At 51.8% G+C, this 18050-nt stretch overlaps 1 protein-coding gene across 3 annotated transcripts in view; it reads right to left on the bottom strand.

Moving 5' to 3' along the window:
* Hmcn2 (hemicentin 2) overlaps positions 1 to 18050 on the bottom strand; it is a 147109-nt gene that overhangs the window by 110294 nt on the left and 18765 nt on the right. For all 3 annotated transcript variants that reach the window (XM_021181028.2, XM_029474451.1, XM_029474452.1), the window contains exons 2-10: positions 17317 to 17387; positions 15686 to 15844; positions 14605 to 14727; positions 7925 to 8096; positions 7135 to 7241; positions 6664 to 6784; positions 4543 to 4806; positions 1068 to 1212; positions 548 to 669 (exon numbers count right to left, since the gene is read on the bottom strand). In XM_021181028.2, the coding sequence (XP_021036687.1) occupies positions 548 to 669; positions 1068 to 1212; positions 4543 to 4806; positions 6664 to 6784; positions 7135 to 7241; positions 7925 to 8096; positions 14605 to 14727; positions 15686 to 15844; positions 17317 to 17387 (1284 nt within the window). The remainder of the gene's footprint in view (positions 1 to 547; positions 670 to 1067; positions 1213 to 4542; positions 4807 to 6663; positions 6785 to 7134; positions 7242 to 7924; positions 8097 to 14604; positions 14728 to 15685; positions 15845 to 17316; positions 17388 to 18050) is intronic.

Genomic DNA, 18050 nt, shown 5'->3' with positions numbered 1-18050 from the left:
CCCTGCACACACATGCACAGACCACAGACAGGAAAGTGGCCCTGCACACACATGCACAGACCACAGACAGGAAAGTGGCCCTGCACACAGATGCACAGACCACAGCAGAAGGAGCCCATCTACATGCTACGTTTATGGGATTGCAGGTGGCTTTGATGTCCTGTTTTATGCTTTCCCATCTTTCTGCCAGGGGTCTGTGCAACGTTTTATAAATGGATGCGAGGTCACTACATTGCATTTCTTTTCTTCTCCACAAGACTATTTGGGTCTTTAACTTTAAAGACCACATCTAATCTCACTCTGAGACTGCCTGTGGCATCTCCAGTCTTCTAGAGCTCAGGGGTGGCATCGTGGCAGGGTTATAGTAACCCTACAAGGACATCTGGCACGAGACCAATATTGAACAGTGTAGCTATGTTCTGAGTGAGAGACTGTCCCCAGGTGACAGCAGGCTAGTACTCTGCTCTAAGGATAGAGAGTGGCTTCAAAGAACCCTCAAGGGGAGGGGAGGAACACAGTGGACACACAGAGAGAGAAGGAGATCGACCTGTGATGACAATCTGGGCGCTGGCTCTTCCTGACCCAGCTCTGCTGACGGCTATGCACTGGTACGTGCCTTCCTCAGCCTTGGAGGCCCTCGGGATCTCCCAGCTGCTGTTTCCCGACTCTCTGCAAAAGCAGCAGACAGTGTGATCACTCTGACCCCAGCCAGGGTTTCCCAGTCTCAAGGGCCTCAGCCCCCCAAGTCCTTACCAAGGGTAACCCCAATTCCTCACTGAGGCTCGGTTAAAAGAGCCAGGCAAATCTCACAGCATGCTGTGTAAGCTGAGTCCATGCCTTGACCTCTCTGAATTCTAGACTCCCACCCTAAGGGAAGGGTCTAGGAGGTCCCTCCACTCCTGACCCCTACTACTGGGCTCATTCATAACTAGGATACCCACTCTTCCCATCCCCAACCAGGCTGATCAGGATGACAATTAAACTGACCCCAAGCCTCTCCTGTTGCCCACTCTTTGAGATCTGTCCAGGGCATTAGAGCCAAAGACAATTGCTGCCCAACTACTCACTGAAAGTACCGCTCCTCGCCCAGCCTCTCTCCATCTCTCTGCAGCTGTAGCTGGAAGGGGAGGGTGCTATACACAGAGCAGGACACCAGCAGGGGCTGCTGTAGGTAACCGTGGATCTTAGGAGCCATGCTGACCAGCGGCATACCTGCAGGTGAGCACAGGGTTTAGTCTTCTTCCCTACCATGCCGAAGCCTGGCCATGGTACCTCAGTCACACAGGGGGCCCTTAGGAAGAAGCAAGAGCCAGAGGCCAGCCTTAAGGCAATGTGTGGTCACATTCAATGGTCACCCAAGACAGACCACTTACCTTTCTGAACCTCAGTTTTTACTTCTGCAAAATAGGGGTGATCCCTCCAAAGTTTAGGGAACATCAGAGAAGGGGTAGGAAGAATGCAAGAGCCAGAGGAAGTGGGGAAAATGGTGTGTGATGCTGGCTTCCAGCACAACATGACCATTGCACTCAAGTGTACAAGATCTGCCACAAGCTGGGCCTGTCAACATCCTGTCATAGAATAAAGAAGGGTTCACAAGGTCCCACTCATCTGTGAGGACTTCCAACAGCTAACAGTGGATGAGGAGGAGACATTTTCTTGGGTGTGTAGACATTGGTAAAATGTCCATGCTCACTAGTGTTCTTGTAAGCAACGCCAAGGAAACTTACCAGGTTGCCCAAAAGGGGGCATTAAGCCAAAAGGAAAGTAGTTGAAGGGTGAGCAGTGGAAGTGGGTAAAGGGCAGGAGACATAAATGTCACAATGAAACTCAGTAAGACATAGTACTAATAATTACATGCTAAGAAAGCATTTTTAAATTATCAAGCTAAGGTTAAAAGCTTATAAGACTAGTTAGCTTCAAGGACTCTCCTTGGTGTAATCGGTAAGATGCTGTATAGATGGGCTGATGATGTCCCCGAGCCTCTGGTGTGATTAGGAGCTGGTGACAACCATCAGCGGAGAGTATCCCACAACCTCCCTAAGGCTTCCGAGGAAGCCAGTTAGCAGGCAGACCTGCACTGGCCAGGCCCCATCTGCCTGGGAGCAGCTCTGAGATCTGACCAGATGCTGCCCACTGTGTGGGAGGGCTGTGCAATGGGCTCTTCTTCGTCCAAGAGTGGGACCTAGATCACCCAGGTCACTGCAGGGAACCCTTTCCAGTGGGGGTGGGGGAAGCACAGCTGGAAATGACTACCAATGTGAGACTCACAGCATTCTCCAGATAAGGCAAAAAACTTCGAGGAAACTCACAGCTTGTGACGAGCCCTTCCTGTCTGACACTGCTCATCTCCTTATCCGACCCCTGTCCTGGAAGCAACAGCCTCTTTCCATTTGAGTTGTTTTCAAGAGACCTCTGAGAAAGTCTCCGGCAGGGTCAGCGGCAACCCATGGTGCTGGCAAGCACTCAGTCCATAAGGCTGTCTTCTTTGCATCCCAGCCAGAGGGGACAGAAGCCCAGTAAGATGCTCCAGGGGTGAGACAATGCACCAACTGCCTCAGAGCCCAGGCTGGGGGCTGGGAGAGTGGTAGGTGACATCATGCCCTGGGCTCCCTGCCACATCCCCAGGGAGAGGGGTGTCAGACTTCCAGCCACGTCCTCAGCTGTGTGTGCAGACGCTGCTCGCCCCCACAATCTGGAGCCTCTACTAGCCAGCTTGGTTACCCCTCTTCTGACAGAACAGACCCAGGAACACCAGACCCACCACAAACCTTCAGCCCCAGAGTCAAGCTGCTCTGAGGCAAATCCCAGCCCCCTCAGCTCTTAAAGTAAGGAATGAAGGGAAAAATACCTTGGCCCATCCCTCCCTATCCCCATTGGAGTGTCAATAGAGACCAAAGCCTAGAGCTGCATCCTAAGTCCCTGGTTCCACCTGAGAAGACAAAATGGAAGGAGACAGGTCTCCAGTGATGAAATCTCTCTAGAAAGCTTCCCCTCAGGCTGTAACAGCATGACAGAGAGGTTCAGGGATAGCAGCATGGTATAGCAGCCAAGATGCCCAGGGACCAGGAGGCAGGATGAAACAGAAAAGAGGAAGGAGAAATGGGGGAGGGAGAAAGAAGAGGGGGAAAGGGAGGGGTCTCAGCCATGTCTTCAAGGAGTGTTCTTGTGTGGGCACTGTGGGTAGCCTCAAAGCCAGCCCTCCCTCCTGCCTTTCACACACCCTTATTAGAAAGGGATAGAGTAACTGCCCCACCAAAAAGTGTGGAACACCTATGAGACTTTCTTCTGTGGGCTCCTCAGGTACTTAAGGAGGACAGTGGGCACAGGGAGGGCCACAGAGCCCACAATGTGGTCAGGTGACCCATGAGCCCAGCTTCACCTGCCCGGAGCAGAAGTGGAGGTGGGAAGCCTAAGATTCTACCCTTCCCTAGGAGCTTCCTGGCTTCGGGGCACAGAAACCAGAGCAAGTCATACGGTGGGAGTCAGTATGGTGACATGAAGCATCAGCAGCCTCCGAGCGTGGTCTCGGGCATCCCTTGCAGCTATGTGCACACTGGATTCTGGAGCCTCCAGTAGGTGGGTGAACTTATGTCCTTGTCATGATTCCCAGAACTTTACTGTCAGGGTGTTCAGTGAGGGGTGGTTCCTCTGTCCACCACACAGAACTGATGCAAGTGGGCAATGGGCCAGCATTGGCAAGTGCTGGGTCAACGCTTCCATGCACTATGGCGTGGGCTTAGCTTAGTAAACCTCAAAATTATGAATGAGTGATGGATGAATAGAGAGATGGATGGATGAATGAATGGATGAATGGATGGAGAAATTGTTGGAGAGATAGATGGATGGATGAATAGATGGAGAAATTGATGGAGAGATGGATGGATGAATGGATGGAGGGATGGAGAAATGGATGATGGATGGATGGATGGATGGATGGATGGATGGATGGATGGATGAAGAGATGGGTGAGAGGGTGAAAGGGCAAAATGATAGGTAGCTGGATGAAGTGATGAATAGATAAGGAGTTGGATAATGGGTAGGTAAATCAATGGATAGATGGTGGACTTGTTGGCTATATGTAGCAAATTGGATGAATGGATGGATGGATGCTTGGATAAATACATATGGACAGTTAGATGGATGAGTAGGTAGATGGATGAATGGACAGATAAACAGATATAAGCATATGGATGAGTGAACTGTTGATGATTATATAGATGGGTACCTTGATACATGGATAGGTGGGTGGGAGAATGGGAAGGAGGTGGGAGTATTGCTGTGTGTGTGTGTGTGTGTGTGTGTGTGTGTGTGTGTGTGTGTGTGTGTGTGTGTGTGTGTGTGGTGGATGAATGGGCAACCTGGTGTGCAGATGGGCAGGCAGACGAGAGGGTAGATAGATGAATGGCTCTGTTCTACATCTTCAAATTGAAGGTCATGTCTGAAGCATGTCAGGATTTATCATAACACCTAACAGGGAACAGCTGTTCATGGAAGTTTTCCCAAACTAATCTAGCCAGGAAAGGCTTCCAGGAAGACACTCACCTGGGGCCACTGCACTGTAGGAAACTCCAGAGACACGGAGGAGGGGATTCCCCTCGTGGTCTTTGCCCTTCACCTTGAGATAAAAGCGTTCCTTCGGTACGTGGAAGGGTGGCCCAGCCCACAGCTGATGGGTGGACCCATTGGAGAGGAGTTGTGTAGGCAGAGTGAGAAGGGACCTCCCGGAGCTGTGTGAGAGCTCCACAGACTCAAGGTGGCCAGGTGCCTGCAGGCCTGTAGAGTTGATCACCAGGGAGATGGGTATGCCTGCAAAGCAAAGCGGGGGAAGAACTGCTGGGCTCTGGGGCTGCATTTCAGGATTCAGTCTCCTGGACCTTCCTTCACCAGCTCTGCGTCTTCCCTACCTCCCCAGAGTGGGAGCTAAGGCTGGAGGTGGGAAAGGCAGAGGCCTGTGCTGCTGTCCGTGGTCCTGAAGCACCACAGCTTCTCCACCCTTGCCTGCGTTAACTACATCTGCTTCTGCAAACCCAGACCCTAGTGATAGGACTGGGAAAAATCTAATGTCGTCCCCGCAACCCTGTACCCCGCATTTATTTGCCATGGTGTTGGCTGTGATCTGCTCCAAATAGGGACTCTCTCCCGACCCCTCCCACAAGAACTGGACTCAGCTTTCACCATTTCCTTAGTTTGAGAGCCTGGGTCAAGTTTCTCCTCTTTCAGATGGTTGCAATGATTTTTCAAAGAAACACCGAGTCTGCACTTGGCACAGAAGAATCTAAATGTGAGTTCCTGGGAAAGCCAAGCCTGAAAGTATCAGGCTCAGGCCCATGCTGCAGCATTCAGCCAACAGAATGTAGAAGTTCCCTGAGGTCCCATATGGCCAGCTAATGGTATATAGTGGTTGTTTGTCCTGGTCCAGGCATCCAGTGTCCAATTAGCCACAGACTCCCCCAAGCCCTGATGATCCCAGTATGGAAGCTAAGGGCCAAGGACTCTTAAATAGTTCCAGTTTCATCTGGGCATGGTGGTGCACATCTTTGATCCTAACACTGGAGAGGCAGAGGCAGAGGCAAATCTCTGTGAGTTGGAGACTATCTTTCTCTACAAAGCGAGTCCAGGACAGTCAGAGCTACACAAAGAAACCCTGTCTCAAAACCAAACCAGCCAACTAACCAACCAAACAAACAAACATTTCCAGTTTCTTCCTCCTCCCTCTTCTTCACTCTATTGCTCTTTGTTGCAATCCTAGGGATTAAATCAAAGCCGTGCAGACATTTGCAAGCATTCTGTCACTAAGCTATATCCCTAGCTTTTTTTTAACTTCATATGTATCTCTCCCTTCCCCATTGTGGTTACGATGGATTTTTAAAGACTAATCTAGTCTGCATATGGCACGGAAGAGTCTAAAGGATACAGACAGGAATACTGAGGATGCAGGATTATAGCCACATAGGTCTCAACAAGGGAAAGGAGAGAAGAGGGGTTACACAGTCAATCCTAGCGCTGATCAGGAAGAGACGGGCGGACGCCTGGTGCTTGACGGCTAGCTACCTAGCCCACTGGGTGAGGTCCAGGCAGTGAAAGACCTGTCTGATGGCTGGGGGTTGGAGAGATGGCTCAACAGTTAAGAACTCTGGATGCTATTCCAGAGAACCCAGGTTCAATTCCCAGCACCCACATGGTGGTTCACAACTGCCTGTTAACTCCAGTCCCAGAAGAACTGCTGCCCTCATTGGGCTGCTGTGGGTACTGCATTCACATGGTGCACATATATCCAGGCAAAACTCATGCACATAAAATCTTAAAATGAAACAAACAAAAATAATTGGTGGCCAGTGCCTGAAGAATGACCACAGAGGAAATCTTCTGACCTACACACACGCACACGCACACACACACGCACATACACACACTTGAACTTGAACATACATATAGGAAAATAAAGACAGGAGAGACAGTGATTCAGTAATAAAAGGCACAGCATGGAGTCTCCTCAGGACCCCTTGGTGGCTGACAGGATGTTTTGAAGATAAATATCACCACATGGGCTCCTGCTTCCTCTACGCAGAACGTGTTCCACAGTATCAATTGGCTTACACAGCCAGACAGGTCCTCTTTCCACCTCCCAAAGCCATTATCACCCTCAGGCCCAAGGGCAGGTACCTTGCAAAGGCCACTCGATGGTGTGGTTGAGGTCCAGGGAGGGCTGCATGGAGAAGCCAGCTCGGAAGTTGATGTTGCTGATGCCTGATATTCTCACTGAGTGGCGGCCACTGCTGTATACCTAGTGCAGGTCCCCACCCATGTCACCAGAGCATCAGGTGTCAGGGCCCCAGCTTCTGCTCAGATGTCACTGCCCACAGCTGGCAGACTCCCAGACCTGCAGTATATACTCTCTCGCCTTTGTGGGCACATGGACAGTGTATTGAGCAGGCACAGAAGCCAAGCTTACCTGTTCTCATTCTGGTGGTTTCTCTTGCAGTTCACTTCTAACTCCTGCATGCCCTGCCTGTTCCCCTGATTGTCTACCCTTCAGGCCCATACCCTCCTCTGTTCTTGACCCTGCACCCCTGGTATACACACACCACAGCCCACACTTTCCAGGCTCCCCTGCTGAATACCTGGTGTCCCTACCTTGATGGCCCACAGTCCTGGGTGCTCAGGCTTAAAGGCTACGACCTTGGCTGAGTCTGGAATGTTGAGGAGCACATTGAGGCCTTCATCCATCTGCAGGACCCTTCCTGTGAAAGCCCCGGGTACCAATCAGTGCTCTATATTGTCTCATGGTTCCTAGGTTCCCTACCCTGTCTCCAAGAACCCATAGAGCACCTATACCATCCCCAAGTCTCCTTAGGACTTAAGAAGACTGTCGTCATTTTAAGTCCCCCATTGGTCAGTTGCCACCAGCCTTCTTATCTACCTTCAGGGACATCACTTGATGTCACCTCACTCCTTCCTAGTTTCTATATCCTTGAGCATGAACCCCCGTGTCTATCACCTCTTTGTAGAGTGTAGGGGTATGTGCGGTATATCTCTGTGTGGGGGTATGTGTGCGTGTGAGTGTGTGTACACATGTGTGCAGACAGCTTTCCACAGCCAGTTTTTCCCTCTCACCACGTGGGACCCAGGGATGGAACTCAGGTCTTCAGGTTTGGCAGCAAGCACTTGGAGTTCATCGGCTAGCAAGGAGCGCAGGGACCACCTGTCTCCACATTTCCGGTACTGAGGTAAAAGCGTGGCTGCCTTAAACCTCTGATGGGGTTATCACAGGGTGCTGGGTGTTCAGACTCTGTCCTCATGTTTGTGAGGTAGACATTTTACTGACTGAGGCATCTCCTCAGTCCCCTCCTCCCATGACCTCATCTTTTTGTCTCTCTCAGCTCAGTCTTGAAACCAAAGAGGAGGTGAGCCCTGGGGCACATACCCAGTGGGTCCCGGACTTCGATCTCAGGCCCTGGCCCACTCAGTGCAATGGTGACCTCCTTCAGGCTGGGGTCAAAAGGGATTCTCCACGTGTGCTCGCCCTCCTCCTCATGGTCTGCAGATAGCAGATGAACTTTGGAGGCCTGGATTGCTGATTCCACCCACTTTAACACCTGAGGAGAAATGAGAGAAACTGAACTGGCAGGTGTGCCCAGGGTTTGATGTGTCTGGCCACCTGAAGCAGCTCTAACCAGCTTCTATTGTGTGCAGAACCCACACACTCCCCATGGGTTTGGGGGTGGCAGACAATCCATTCGGTCCATGAAGGCCACTGACTCGCCACTGTCCTACACCGGGCCTCATTGGCTCTTCTGCCATCTTGGCTTCCAAACAATGCCTGTATGGGGACGCGAGGTGACTCGGTGCAGAGAGGAGCAGTCACAGGCTTCTGCAGCACAGGCTCCTGCCTCTCCTCTGCCTCTGGCACCTGTGAAGAAGCCCCTGGCACCTGGGAGGTCTGGAGTCTTCCTTCTGTGTGGTCATGGAGCCACAAGCTCCTCACGGGTGCTGATCCTCACAGGTCTATGTGGACCTGTATTCCATCAGATATGCTGAGTTAAAAGTCTGCAGTGTGTGGCTGGGGGCAGTGTCACTGTGTGGACTGCTTACCTAGCATGCAGGAAGCCCTGGGTTTGATCCCTGGCACAGAAAAAAACTTCCCGTACCACACAATTCAAGGAAAAATACTGACTGCGACTCCAGCACTCAGTAGGAATGGTGCTCACAGGCCAGAACATCCCTTGTGAGGACTCAGAGCCGGCTGGAAGAATGCCGGCAGCTAAGTGTGGAAGGAATGATGCAATTAGGAAACCATCGTCTTGCAACTTCTAATGAAATAATAGTTTTGGGCAAGCATCTTCTTTGGATGTTAAAAGCACAGGGTGTAAGATTGATAGGGACGACATATCACCCAGAGCCTGGGTGTTACCCCACAGACACTGAAGTCAGTGTAGGGTGGGGAGATATGGCCTTGCCATACACAGCTGCCTGTCACCACCAGAACCAGTGACACAATGTGTCATCAGCTACAGTAAGACAGCAAGGTGCAGCTTGTCTGTTGCTGTCAAGCATCAGAAAGAAGCCACAACACCAGCCCCGAGACACCACTACACACACACACACACACACACACACACACACACACACACCAGCCACCACCTGCCTAGGCCTTGCAATAAACTCAGGTTAGACAGGAAGTAAAGAGTGAAGACATGTCAGTGACATCAAGGGGCAAAGACTAGACTTTAGAGCATGGGACCCAGCAGGGCCTCTTCAGCTGGTGTCATGACAAGGAGCAGATGGCCCCAGACTTGAGAGGCCCTGATAGACACAACAATCAAGTGGAACAGGCAGCAATAATTAAAACCTGAGCCACACATACTTCTTCAGAAAACATTGTGAGGGGCCGGGGAGGTGGCTCTGTGGATAAAGCGTTTGCCTTGCAAGAGTCAGGCCCAGTGTTCAGACTGCCAGTGCTCAGATAAAAAACTGGGTAGGCACAGCAGTCCACCTGTAAGCCTTGTGCTTGGGAAGTAGAGACAGGGGTCCCTGCACCACGCTGGCTAGCTAGACTAGCCTAACCTGAAATCCCAGGTGCTGCAAGAGACCCTGTATTAACCAACAAAGTGGAGAGAGAACACACCTGATGTCAATTCATATCTCCACAGGCACACAACACACGTGTGCCCTCGTACACACATGCATGTACATACATGCAAAACAAACAAAACCAAAAACAGACAAGTCTCTTTGAGGCCAGTTGGAGGAAATCAAACAAGGGTTTTGTACTAGACCACAGTAAGAGAGTTTATTACTGTTAGGTCATTCTACACTATGAGGGAGAGTGGGACTGGGGTGCCAGTAAGGTTCACTGAGGAGCACACATGAGACCCTGGGTTCTACTCACAGCAGTCCAAATTAAAAATAGTTCATTCTAAATTGTTTATGGAGTAAAGTATCATAACGCAGCAAAGTCCAGGGGGATAAAGAAGGGAAAGGCCCAAGCAAGTGTTGACTTGTTGGTAGCTGTGAGTCTTAAGGCGTGTGGTTTGTCTGACTTTTGAGACAACATCTATGTAGCTCTGGCTGGTCTGGAACTTATTCACAAGACCAGGTTGGCCCTGAACTCACAGAAGTCTGCTTGCCTTTACCTCTAAGTGCCAGAATTAAAGGTGTGTGCCACCATTGTCCCCCGCCTCCAATTCATAATAATTTTAGAAACTAAAAGCCATTTAAAAATGATAATGATGTCATGAGCTTATCATACACCTGAGTATGATATTTGCTTGCCCCTGTCAGTTGGCTGTAAATGGCTTCCTGGGATGCTGTGGGGGTGGGGTGGGGGAGGGGGATCTGTGATTGAGTCGTAATGTCTGCCACTAGAAAAGAGTGGCTTTGTGTGCGACCAACAGGTCACTGTGGTCCTTGCTCATAGTCCTTCTGCTCTGCCTACCTTGTGGCTTTTCACAGAAGGGAGGGGAATTGGAAGGTGTGCCTGAGATTTCAAAAAACGAGCACACTTTACTGAGACTGATTTAGGACAGGTGCTGAGACCTCAGTTACAGCAGGATAAGAATTCAACTTCATTCTCCCATCTTTGCCTGGTCTTCTGAGAAATGTGTCTCTTGAAAAGGCCCCACCTGCCACGGCTGATAGACCAGGACAGGGTTCTTTGTCTCCACGGTAGAGGATGGAAGGAAGACAGTGCCGAGGAAGCAGCGAAGCTAGGGAGACGCTGTCAGATGGAGAAGGAGCAGCTCTGTGCCAACTGTCTATTCCTCAGGTCATTCAGTGGGGACAGAGGACAGTGACCCAGAAAAGAAGCTGCCCCAGGCGACAACCGCCTGGACAAGTGACATCAGCTACTATACTCACGAGCTACTGCAAGCTGTTCTAGATTGTTCTGGTAGAGAGACGATGCCCAGCATTTCAGGCTACCAAACCACAAAGAAGGCTAGGACATGGACAGCACCCTAATGACCCCGGCCCCGGCCGGCATGAGGCAGCCTGCCCTGGGGCTTGGAGGGGAGTGTGATTCTCTTGCTCACAGCAAGTCCAGACCACCTTGTGGGGCCAGGCTTAGGGTCAAGGCCTTCTGGACCTGGCTGTGCCTCCAGGGCTCCAGAGCGGAACTAGGAGCCTTTGGAGCAGAGCGCTTTCATTAAGCAAGCAGTGTTTATTTGGCGACCATGATGGCTTCCAGATGTCCGTGGGGTGGGGCCTGGGAGCCGGCCATGTGCTGGCCTGCGCTCTGGCCGCTGATGGAGAAGGAAGGAAAGAATCTGGCCTTGTTACCCTCCACCAGATGACTGCTGCTGGGCCCTCTGTGGCTGATAAATCATCCGCAGAGACACTCCCAGGATGCCGGACAGCCAGGACAGCCGAGGAAGCTGAGGGAACTAGGAAGAGGAATGGGGTTCACAGCTACAGATGGGGAAACTGAGGGGTAGGTCTGGAGTCACAGAGGGAGCACCCACCCAGTCCCAGGACTCTGCCCCTTACCAGCTGTGCACCCCTGATTCTCTACCCAGCTCTGCTTTGCTGAGAATACTCTTGAGAGTGCACTCTTCAGAGGGCTTCAGTGGAGTGGGAGAGGGGATGGGAGAAACCTCTGCCACCACCCGGAAGATGGGGAGAGTTAAGCTGTGGTCAGCTCTTATCTAGTCTTCCTAGGTACCCAGCACCGTGGTCAGCACCCTTCCTATACACCCTGGCCGTCACCTCAAAGGCAAAGGACCCCAACAGCACAATTGTACCCAAGCGAGAGAGCGGAGAGGTCCCTTGAAGGCCTACAGAACTGTGACCTGTTGCCACCCCCATCTTGCCCCCAACAGCCCATGTCTCAACCTTCCCACTATCCTGCTGGGAAGGGTCCAGGGTGAGACCATCTCAGGACTCTCCTGAGCCTTTAACTAGAGCCTCCTGGTAAGCCTCCTGCCCAACCCCGTTATTGTAGAAAGCAAGTCACCTCTCTTTAAAGGGATTTGCGGAATCTGGGCAATTTGTCGGGTGTACCTGCTGCTGTAGGGCAAGAGATTTGTCCCAACCCCAGAACTGGCTAAGCTGAAGAATAAGTGGTGGGGTAGGGAGCAGTGGACCACACAGCAGGGACTGAGATGCTCAGTGCATCTGAGCATCTGGGAAATTATAGGGTGACTTCCCAGGGAAGATAATGGGGTGTGGTCAGCTCTTCTGTCCCTTCCCATCCCCTAGCACTCTCCTGCATCATCAGCTTTTGTGGCTGAGTGTGGACTGAACCAGGCTTGTGTGCCACCCATGGGTCCTACCCAAAGCTTGATTTTTAAAAATGCCCACCTTGGGTTTGGAACCAGAGCTCAGTAGATAAAAGTGTGTCGTGTGCACCCATGAGAGCCTGAGTTCAGATTCTTGGGACCACATAGAAGCTGGGAGCACGGGGACGTGCCTGTAAGCCAGCGCTGTGTCAGAGGTGGACAGACAGGCAATCCTAGAGCTCACTCATCAGGCAGTCTAGGCCACCTGGTTAGTTTTGGGTTTAGTGAAATACTGTGAGTCAAGAATTCAACTGGAAAGCACCTGGGAAAGATGCCCAGTGCTGACCCCCTGCCTCCACACACACTCACATATGAATGTATATAGCTACACATGCCACACACCCTAGGGCAAACCCAAGGCCACATTGCCTGCCTTCAATATGGTCCCCTTTTAGGGCAGGATGGTCAGAATTCTAAGTTGCCTTGTCAAGGAAAGAGGTTCTTGAATACCCCATATACTCTGAAACAAACTCCAAAGGGGGGTTCCTTCCACCTGTAAGGACAAGTTCATAACCCAGAAAAGCTAAGATCCCCGAGACAGAGGGCCACTGTTCAGACGGACTGCCTCCTCCTAGATGGTGCATGCAGCAGATGCTTAACAAATGCCCACAGTGGCGTGTACACAGTATATCAATCCTGCACTCTGTGGAGGTCAAAGCATGTGCTTGTCATGCCTCCTCAGAGGTCTGAAAGACTTCTCCCAGCTAGAGCCCCACTGGCCTGGCTTCCCTGGGGGATGACCACAGCCTTGGCTGTCCCAGACACTTCCCCGGGCTCCATGAGGGTCTGGGAACATCTAGAAAGAGCCAGATCCAAGGCACAAGGCTCTCTGTGCACAGGAGCCTCCAAGCTACCACACGGAGCAGCTCAACCTGGCTGTCAGCGATCCTGAGACTCCCACAGCAAAATGCCAAAGGGATCGCCTGGGGTGCCCAGAGACAAGGACCCTGGCAAGCTGTCCTCAGCAACTTGCCTTGCCTCTCTGTCTGGAAGGAAACAAGCATCTCCCCTAAAAGTGGGGACGAAACTGTCCCTCCACTCTGAAATGCCTCCCGCCCTTCTGTGGGGCTCCATGCCAGGATAGGCTGACAAGCCAGGAATTAAAGCCTGTTGTGTCACAGAGAAGTATAAACGCCATCTGTCAACAGGGAGCTGAGGCACGCTAATCTAAACACAGCCCCAGAGACCAGTCCTCTCAGCTCATAAATACACGGCTCACAAAATCCATCCTTGAGTCCACTGCCTGCCCTGGAGACACCTTCTTTCCCAGAGCAGCAGGCATGGGAACCCAAAGAGCTCTGTCCCCCAGGCACTTCCTGGCACGAGTTACCCATCTTGGGTGTCTGCTCAGGGTGGCCCAGCCCTGAGGGCTCTCATAGTCTGAGTACTCACATGCCCACAAGATAAAAACTCTGTAAAGCCATGCAGAGAGCTGGGAAGGGTTTGGAAAGAGATTCGACCAAGGCAGGAAGTTGAAGACGACTTCCTGGGAAGGCGTGTATATCAGATGGTCAGGAGCTGGGAGGAGAAGGTCTGAGCAAAGGCCCTGGGGCTGAGAAGCAGGAGAGAGGCTGGCTGGGCTATGCGGAGTGTGCAAGAGGAAACACAGGCAGAGATAAGGGTCTGGGTATGCGGGAGGGGACAGCAGGAGGGACAGAGGGGTAGTGTCCTGGGGTCCACACATAGGTCATTCCAAATAGGCTCAAGAAGGCTGGCATCAGTGTTGTGTGACAGCTGCAGCTCTGCCCAGTGGTTCCACGACTATGCCTTGCCCTCAGCTAATGTGGAGGACTTGCAGCACAGAGATGGGCCTCTGGGTTCTGCTAGAGATGGCGGATAGCCTCTGCATTCCTAGAAGGATGGACACAGTAAAGATGGGCTTTGGGAGGAGACAGGTGTCATTTGGCCAGGGAACAGGATGGGGCACAGATGGCTGGTATGATTTGGGCTTAGTGGATCTGGAAGCTGGACCCCTCCCCTGCTAGCTCCCAGGATCCTGGACCCGCTCTGTGGTCCCTTTGCCCCAGACTCTGTGATAGCGTCTGAAACTACTTCACTGTCACCTTCCAGCAGCAGAACATAGGCAGCACCCCAAGGTGCTCCTCCAAGCCTCAGCCTCTTTACTTTCCGGATGTCTCCCAAGTACTTGCCTGGGGGTTCAGGAGATTTGAAGAGACAATGCAGGACCTGGAGATAAGTACTCAGAACCACTCGGTGACAGCCACCAGGCAAAGCTGCCATGTACATCACCATGCAAGACTCAACTCCCTCACTCACAGGGGCAGCAGACTTGGAAGGAGCACACCGTGGCGACGCCGTGGTGGCTTACCTCTGACACCTGCTGTTTGTCCAGCTGGAACACCTGGCCAGAACTGGTAGAGGCAATCTCCTCGAAGACCAGGTAGCCAGGATGGGTGCGGTCACCACAGTCCCCAGTCAGCACAAAGACCACCTGGAAGATAGGCAAATAGGCGTGTACTTTCTACGGAAACCAGGAGAGGCAGGACCCCAACCATGGGAGACATGGGAATAATGACAGTGTTGTGTGCAGGGAGGTGAGTGGGGAGGATCAGGAGCGATGCAGGGCAGGGGTAGGGGCAGGGCAGGGGCAGGGCAGGGTGCACGGACAGAAACATAGCAGGTGCTTCAAGAGCGGCATGAAATCTACAACAAAGAACAGTACTGAAGTAGACTCCTTTTGGAGTGGCCCCTGGACGCTACCTTGAGATGAACCCTGAAGAACTCTAGAATATTCTAGACATGGAAGCAGCCATGTCATCCCAAACCTTGAGGTTTTCCTCAAGAGCAGACCACCCTTCTCCCTTCTGTAGCCATAAATGCAAAAGCAAGAGGCACTTGAAGACCTGACTCTCTTCTTTTCTCTTTCTCTTCCTCTTCCTCTTCCTCTTCCTCTTCCTCTTCCTCTTCCTCTTCCTCTTTCTTTTCTTTTNTTTNTTTTTTTTTTTTTTTTGGTTTTTCGAGACAGGGTTTCTCTGGATAGCCCTGGCTGTCCTGGAATTCACTCTGTAGATCAGGCTGGCCTCAAACTCAGAAATCCACCTGCCTCTGCCTCCTGGATGCTGGGATTAAAGGCGTGCGCCACCACCGCCTGGCTTCTGACTCTTTTCTAAGCACACAAGGATAAGGGTTCCTGAGCTGCAAGGACCAAGGGCTGAGGATGAGGATGGAGAAGCATTGCATGAAGGGTGGATGGAGTGGGGCTGCACAGGGCAAACCTCACCAGGAAGTGAGGGCTCCTGGGCCCTGAGCTCTTCCTTTGCAGAGGGGTGGCTGGGCTCCACAGCTCCAGGGCTCCAGGAGAGACTCCTGGCCCCACTCTCCAGTGGGGCTTCATGCTCCCTGGCCTGGCTTCCTACATGGCTGCCCACCTCATCCCTAAAGCCTCTCACCTGCGACTGCTTCAGCTGCAGGAGCTGCAGGAGCTCCTTCTTCTTGTGGTAGTCCTTGGCACGGGCATCCGAGAAGACGTAGATGAAGGACCCGGGGTTGGCGACCTCCACGGCAGCCTTGATGGCCCCCACACTCATCTCTGGGCAGTCACCTCCTCCCTGGAGGGTTGAAGTGTGTCAGCTGCTGCCACCCACCTCACCTACAAGGGGGCAGCCTGGACAGTCACCTCAAACCACCTCAGTGTGGATTCACTGGGTCAGGCTGTGGTCCCTATTAGTCCCTCCCAGCATCTGCCCTGTAGTGACTTTAGGCAGGTGTTACTCCTTCTCTCGCTTCCATCAGTGACAATCCCATCTTATAGAAGGTATGAAATACAGGGGCGGAGCCACTGAGATACGAGCAAGCCTTACACATGTGATTGTGCAAATTAAATGTATGGAGTTTGCATATGTACTCACGTGTGTGTGCACACATATGGGGATCCTCATACACATGTATGTGAGTGTGTGTGTGGAGGTCAGAGGTCAATGTTATGAGTCCTCCTCTATCTGCACGTTACTTTTTCAGACACATCTCTCACTGAAGACAAAGCTCGTTAACTGTTAGGCTCACCAGCCAATGGGGCTCTGCCATCCTCCTATCTCTGTCTCCTCAGGGCTGGGATTTCAAGCACGGGCAACCACACCCAGCTTTTTACATATTTGTATGGCAGGCATGCTTTACCAAATGAGCTGTCCCCCAGATCATTACCATGTGACAAGGGAAGGCAGAACAGAAGCCACTGGGGACAGCCTCAAGAAGTCCTGTGATAGCCAAGGCTTAGGGAATAAAGATCAGAGGAGTTGAGCCAGGCAAGGCAAGAAGAAATGCTCTCTGTCACTTGCCCTGGCATCAGACCCTCAAAGAGACACACTCACACCCTCCCTGCCCGGCAGCACCCAGAGCTCTTGTGAGGTGAGAACACACACAGTTGACAAGCCCAGCCTGTTGGAGCAGCCGGCCCCACAACACACCTTTCCTTTTTATATATAATTAATTGATTATTTTATTTATTTACATTTCAAATGTTGTCTCTCTCATCTCCCCTCCACAAACACCCCCATCCCACTCCTCCTTTGCCTCTAAGGAGGTGCTCCCCACCCACTCACCCCCTCCTTCCTCCCCCTACAACTGTCCTTCTTAATTCAGGAAGTCCTTCTGACTTCCTGAGCCCCAGGTGTTCTAGACTCTGCCCCAGGCCCAGTGGGATCCAGCAGAGAAGCAGGCCTCACCTATGGAGTCCCTGCTCTCAGAAGGCTAGTGGCCTCAACTGTCAGAAGGACAGATGCTGGAGCCAGGTGTTTTGTGAGCCACGGATATTTAGGTAGTCAAGGACATGTGACCCAGGCTCAGATCTGGCTTAGGAGTCAGAACTAAGCCCCCACAAATACCTTTAATGGAACAGCATCTCCCCTCACCCATTTATTAAAATAGCACCCAGAATGCACTAGGGCTCTGTGATTTATTTGTTTCATGAACTGGGGAAAGGAACCAGGAGAGGCAGGGCTGGGAGGAAGGAGGGTACCATCTTGGCAAGACCTTTGTCTCTGTCATGGAAGAGGAAGAACAATAAAGATGGTGGGTGGCCCACCTGAACATAGAGTTCTCTCAGCTCTCTCTGAAATACCACTGGGTCCGCCGTGAGGGTCACCGGGCCAATATCTGTGGGAAGAGAGAGATGCAGGTGGGTTTCCCTGAGCAAGAAGGCCAATGGCAAATCCATCTGCCATTCCAACAGTGGTCTCACGCCCTCTCTAAGAAACCTCCCTTCTGCCACACCACCCATTCCTACTCTTCAAGGGAAAGGGCTGCTGGGAAAATAGATGGAACAGGAAAGGGTTGCTCCATTCTGGAACAGCAGCAAGCAGCCAAGAGCAAGCCAAGCAGTAAGCATGCAGTGTCCCAGAAAGTCCATCTACACATCAAAGGGACAGGAAGGAAAAGCTGAGAGTCCCACACTGGATGTGGAGGGGGATGTGAGGCAGGTGGAATTCCAAGTCACTCCACTGCCTCAGAAGAGAACACACGTTTCTGAAAGATCGAGAGCTAACAGTCTGACCTGGCCACTCTGCTCAGAGCTATTTAAGTAAATGAAGTTAAAAAAAAAAAAAAACCTGGTGCCCACAGAGCTTTCTCTCAGGTGTTCATAACAATCGTGTCAAAGTTCTTGAACCCTAGTAACTGCCAGACAGACTCCATCTTGGGTGATTATGGAGTCAAACAGCTAAAAAGCGGCTTATGGATGGTCAGCGAATACCATGTGGATAGTATGCAAAAAGATGATTAGCTTCCTGGGAAGGACACAGTAGGGCAGTGTGAGGCTCC

The sequence above is a fragment of the Mus caroli genome, chromosome 2, assembly GCF_900094665.2.
Source record: "Mus caroli chromosome 2, CAROLI_EIJ_v1.1, whole genome shotgun sequence".
Taxonomy (NCBI): Eukaryota; Metazoa; Chordata; class Mammalia; order Rodentia; family Muridae; genus Mus; species Mus caroli.
Note: the sequence above shows the minus strand (reverse complement) of the source record. Positions and strands in the feature narration are given on the sequence as shown.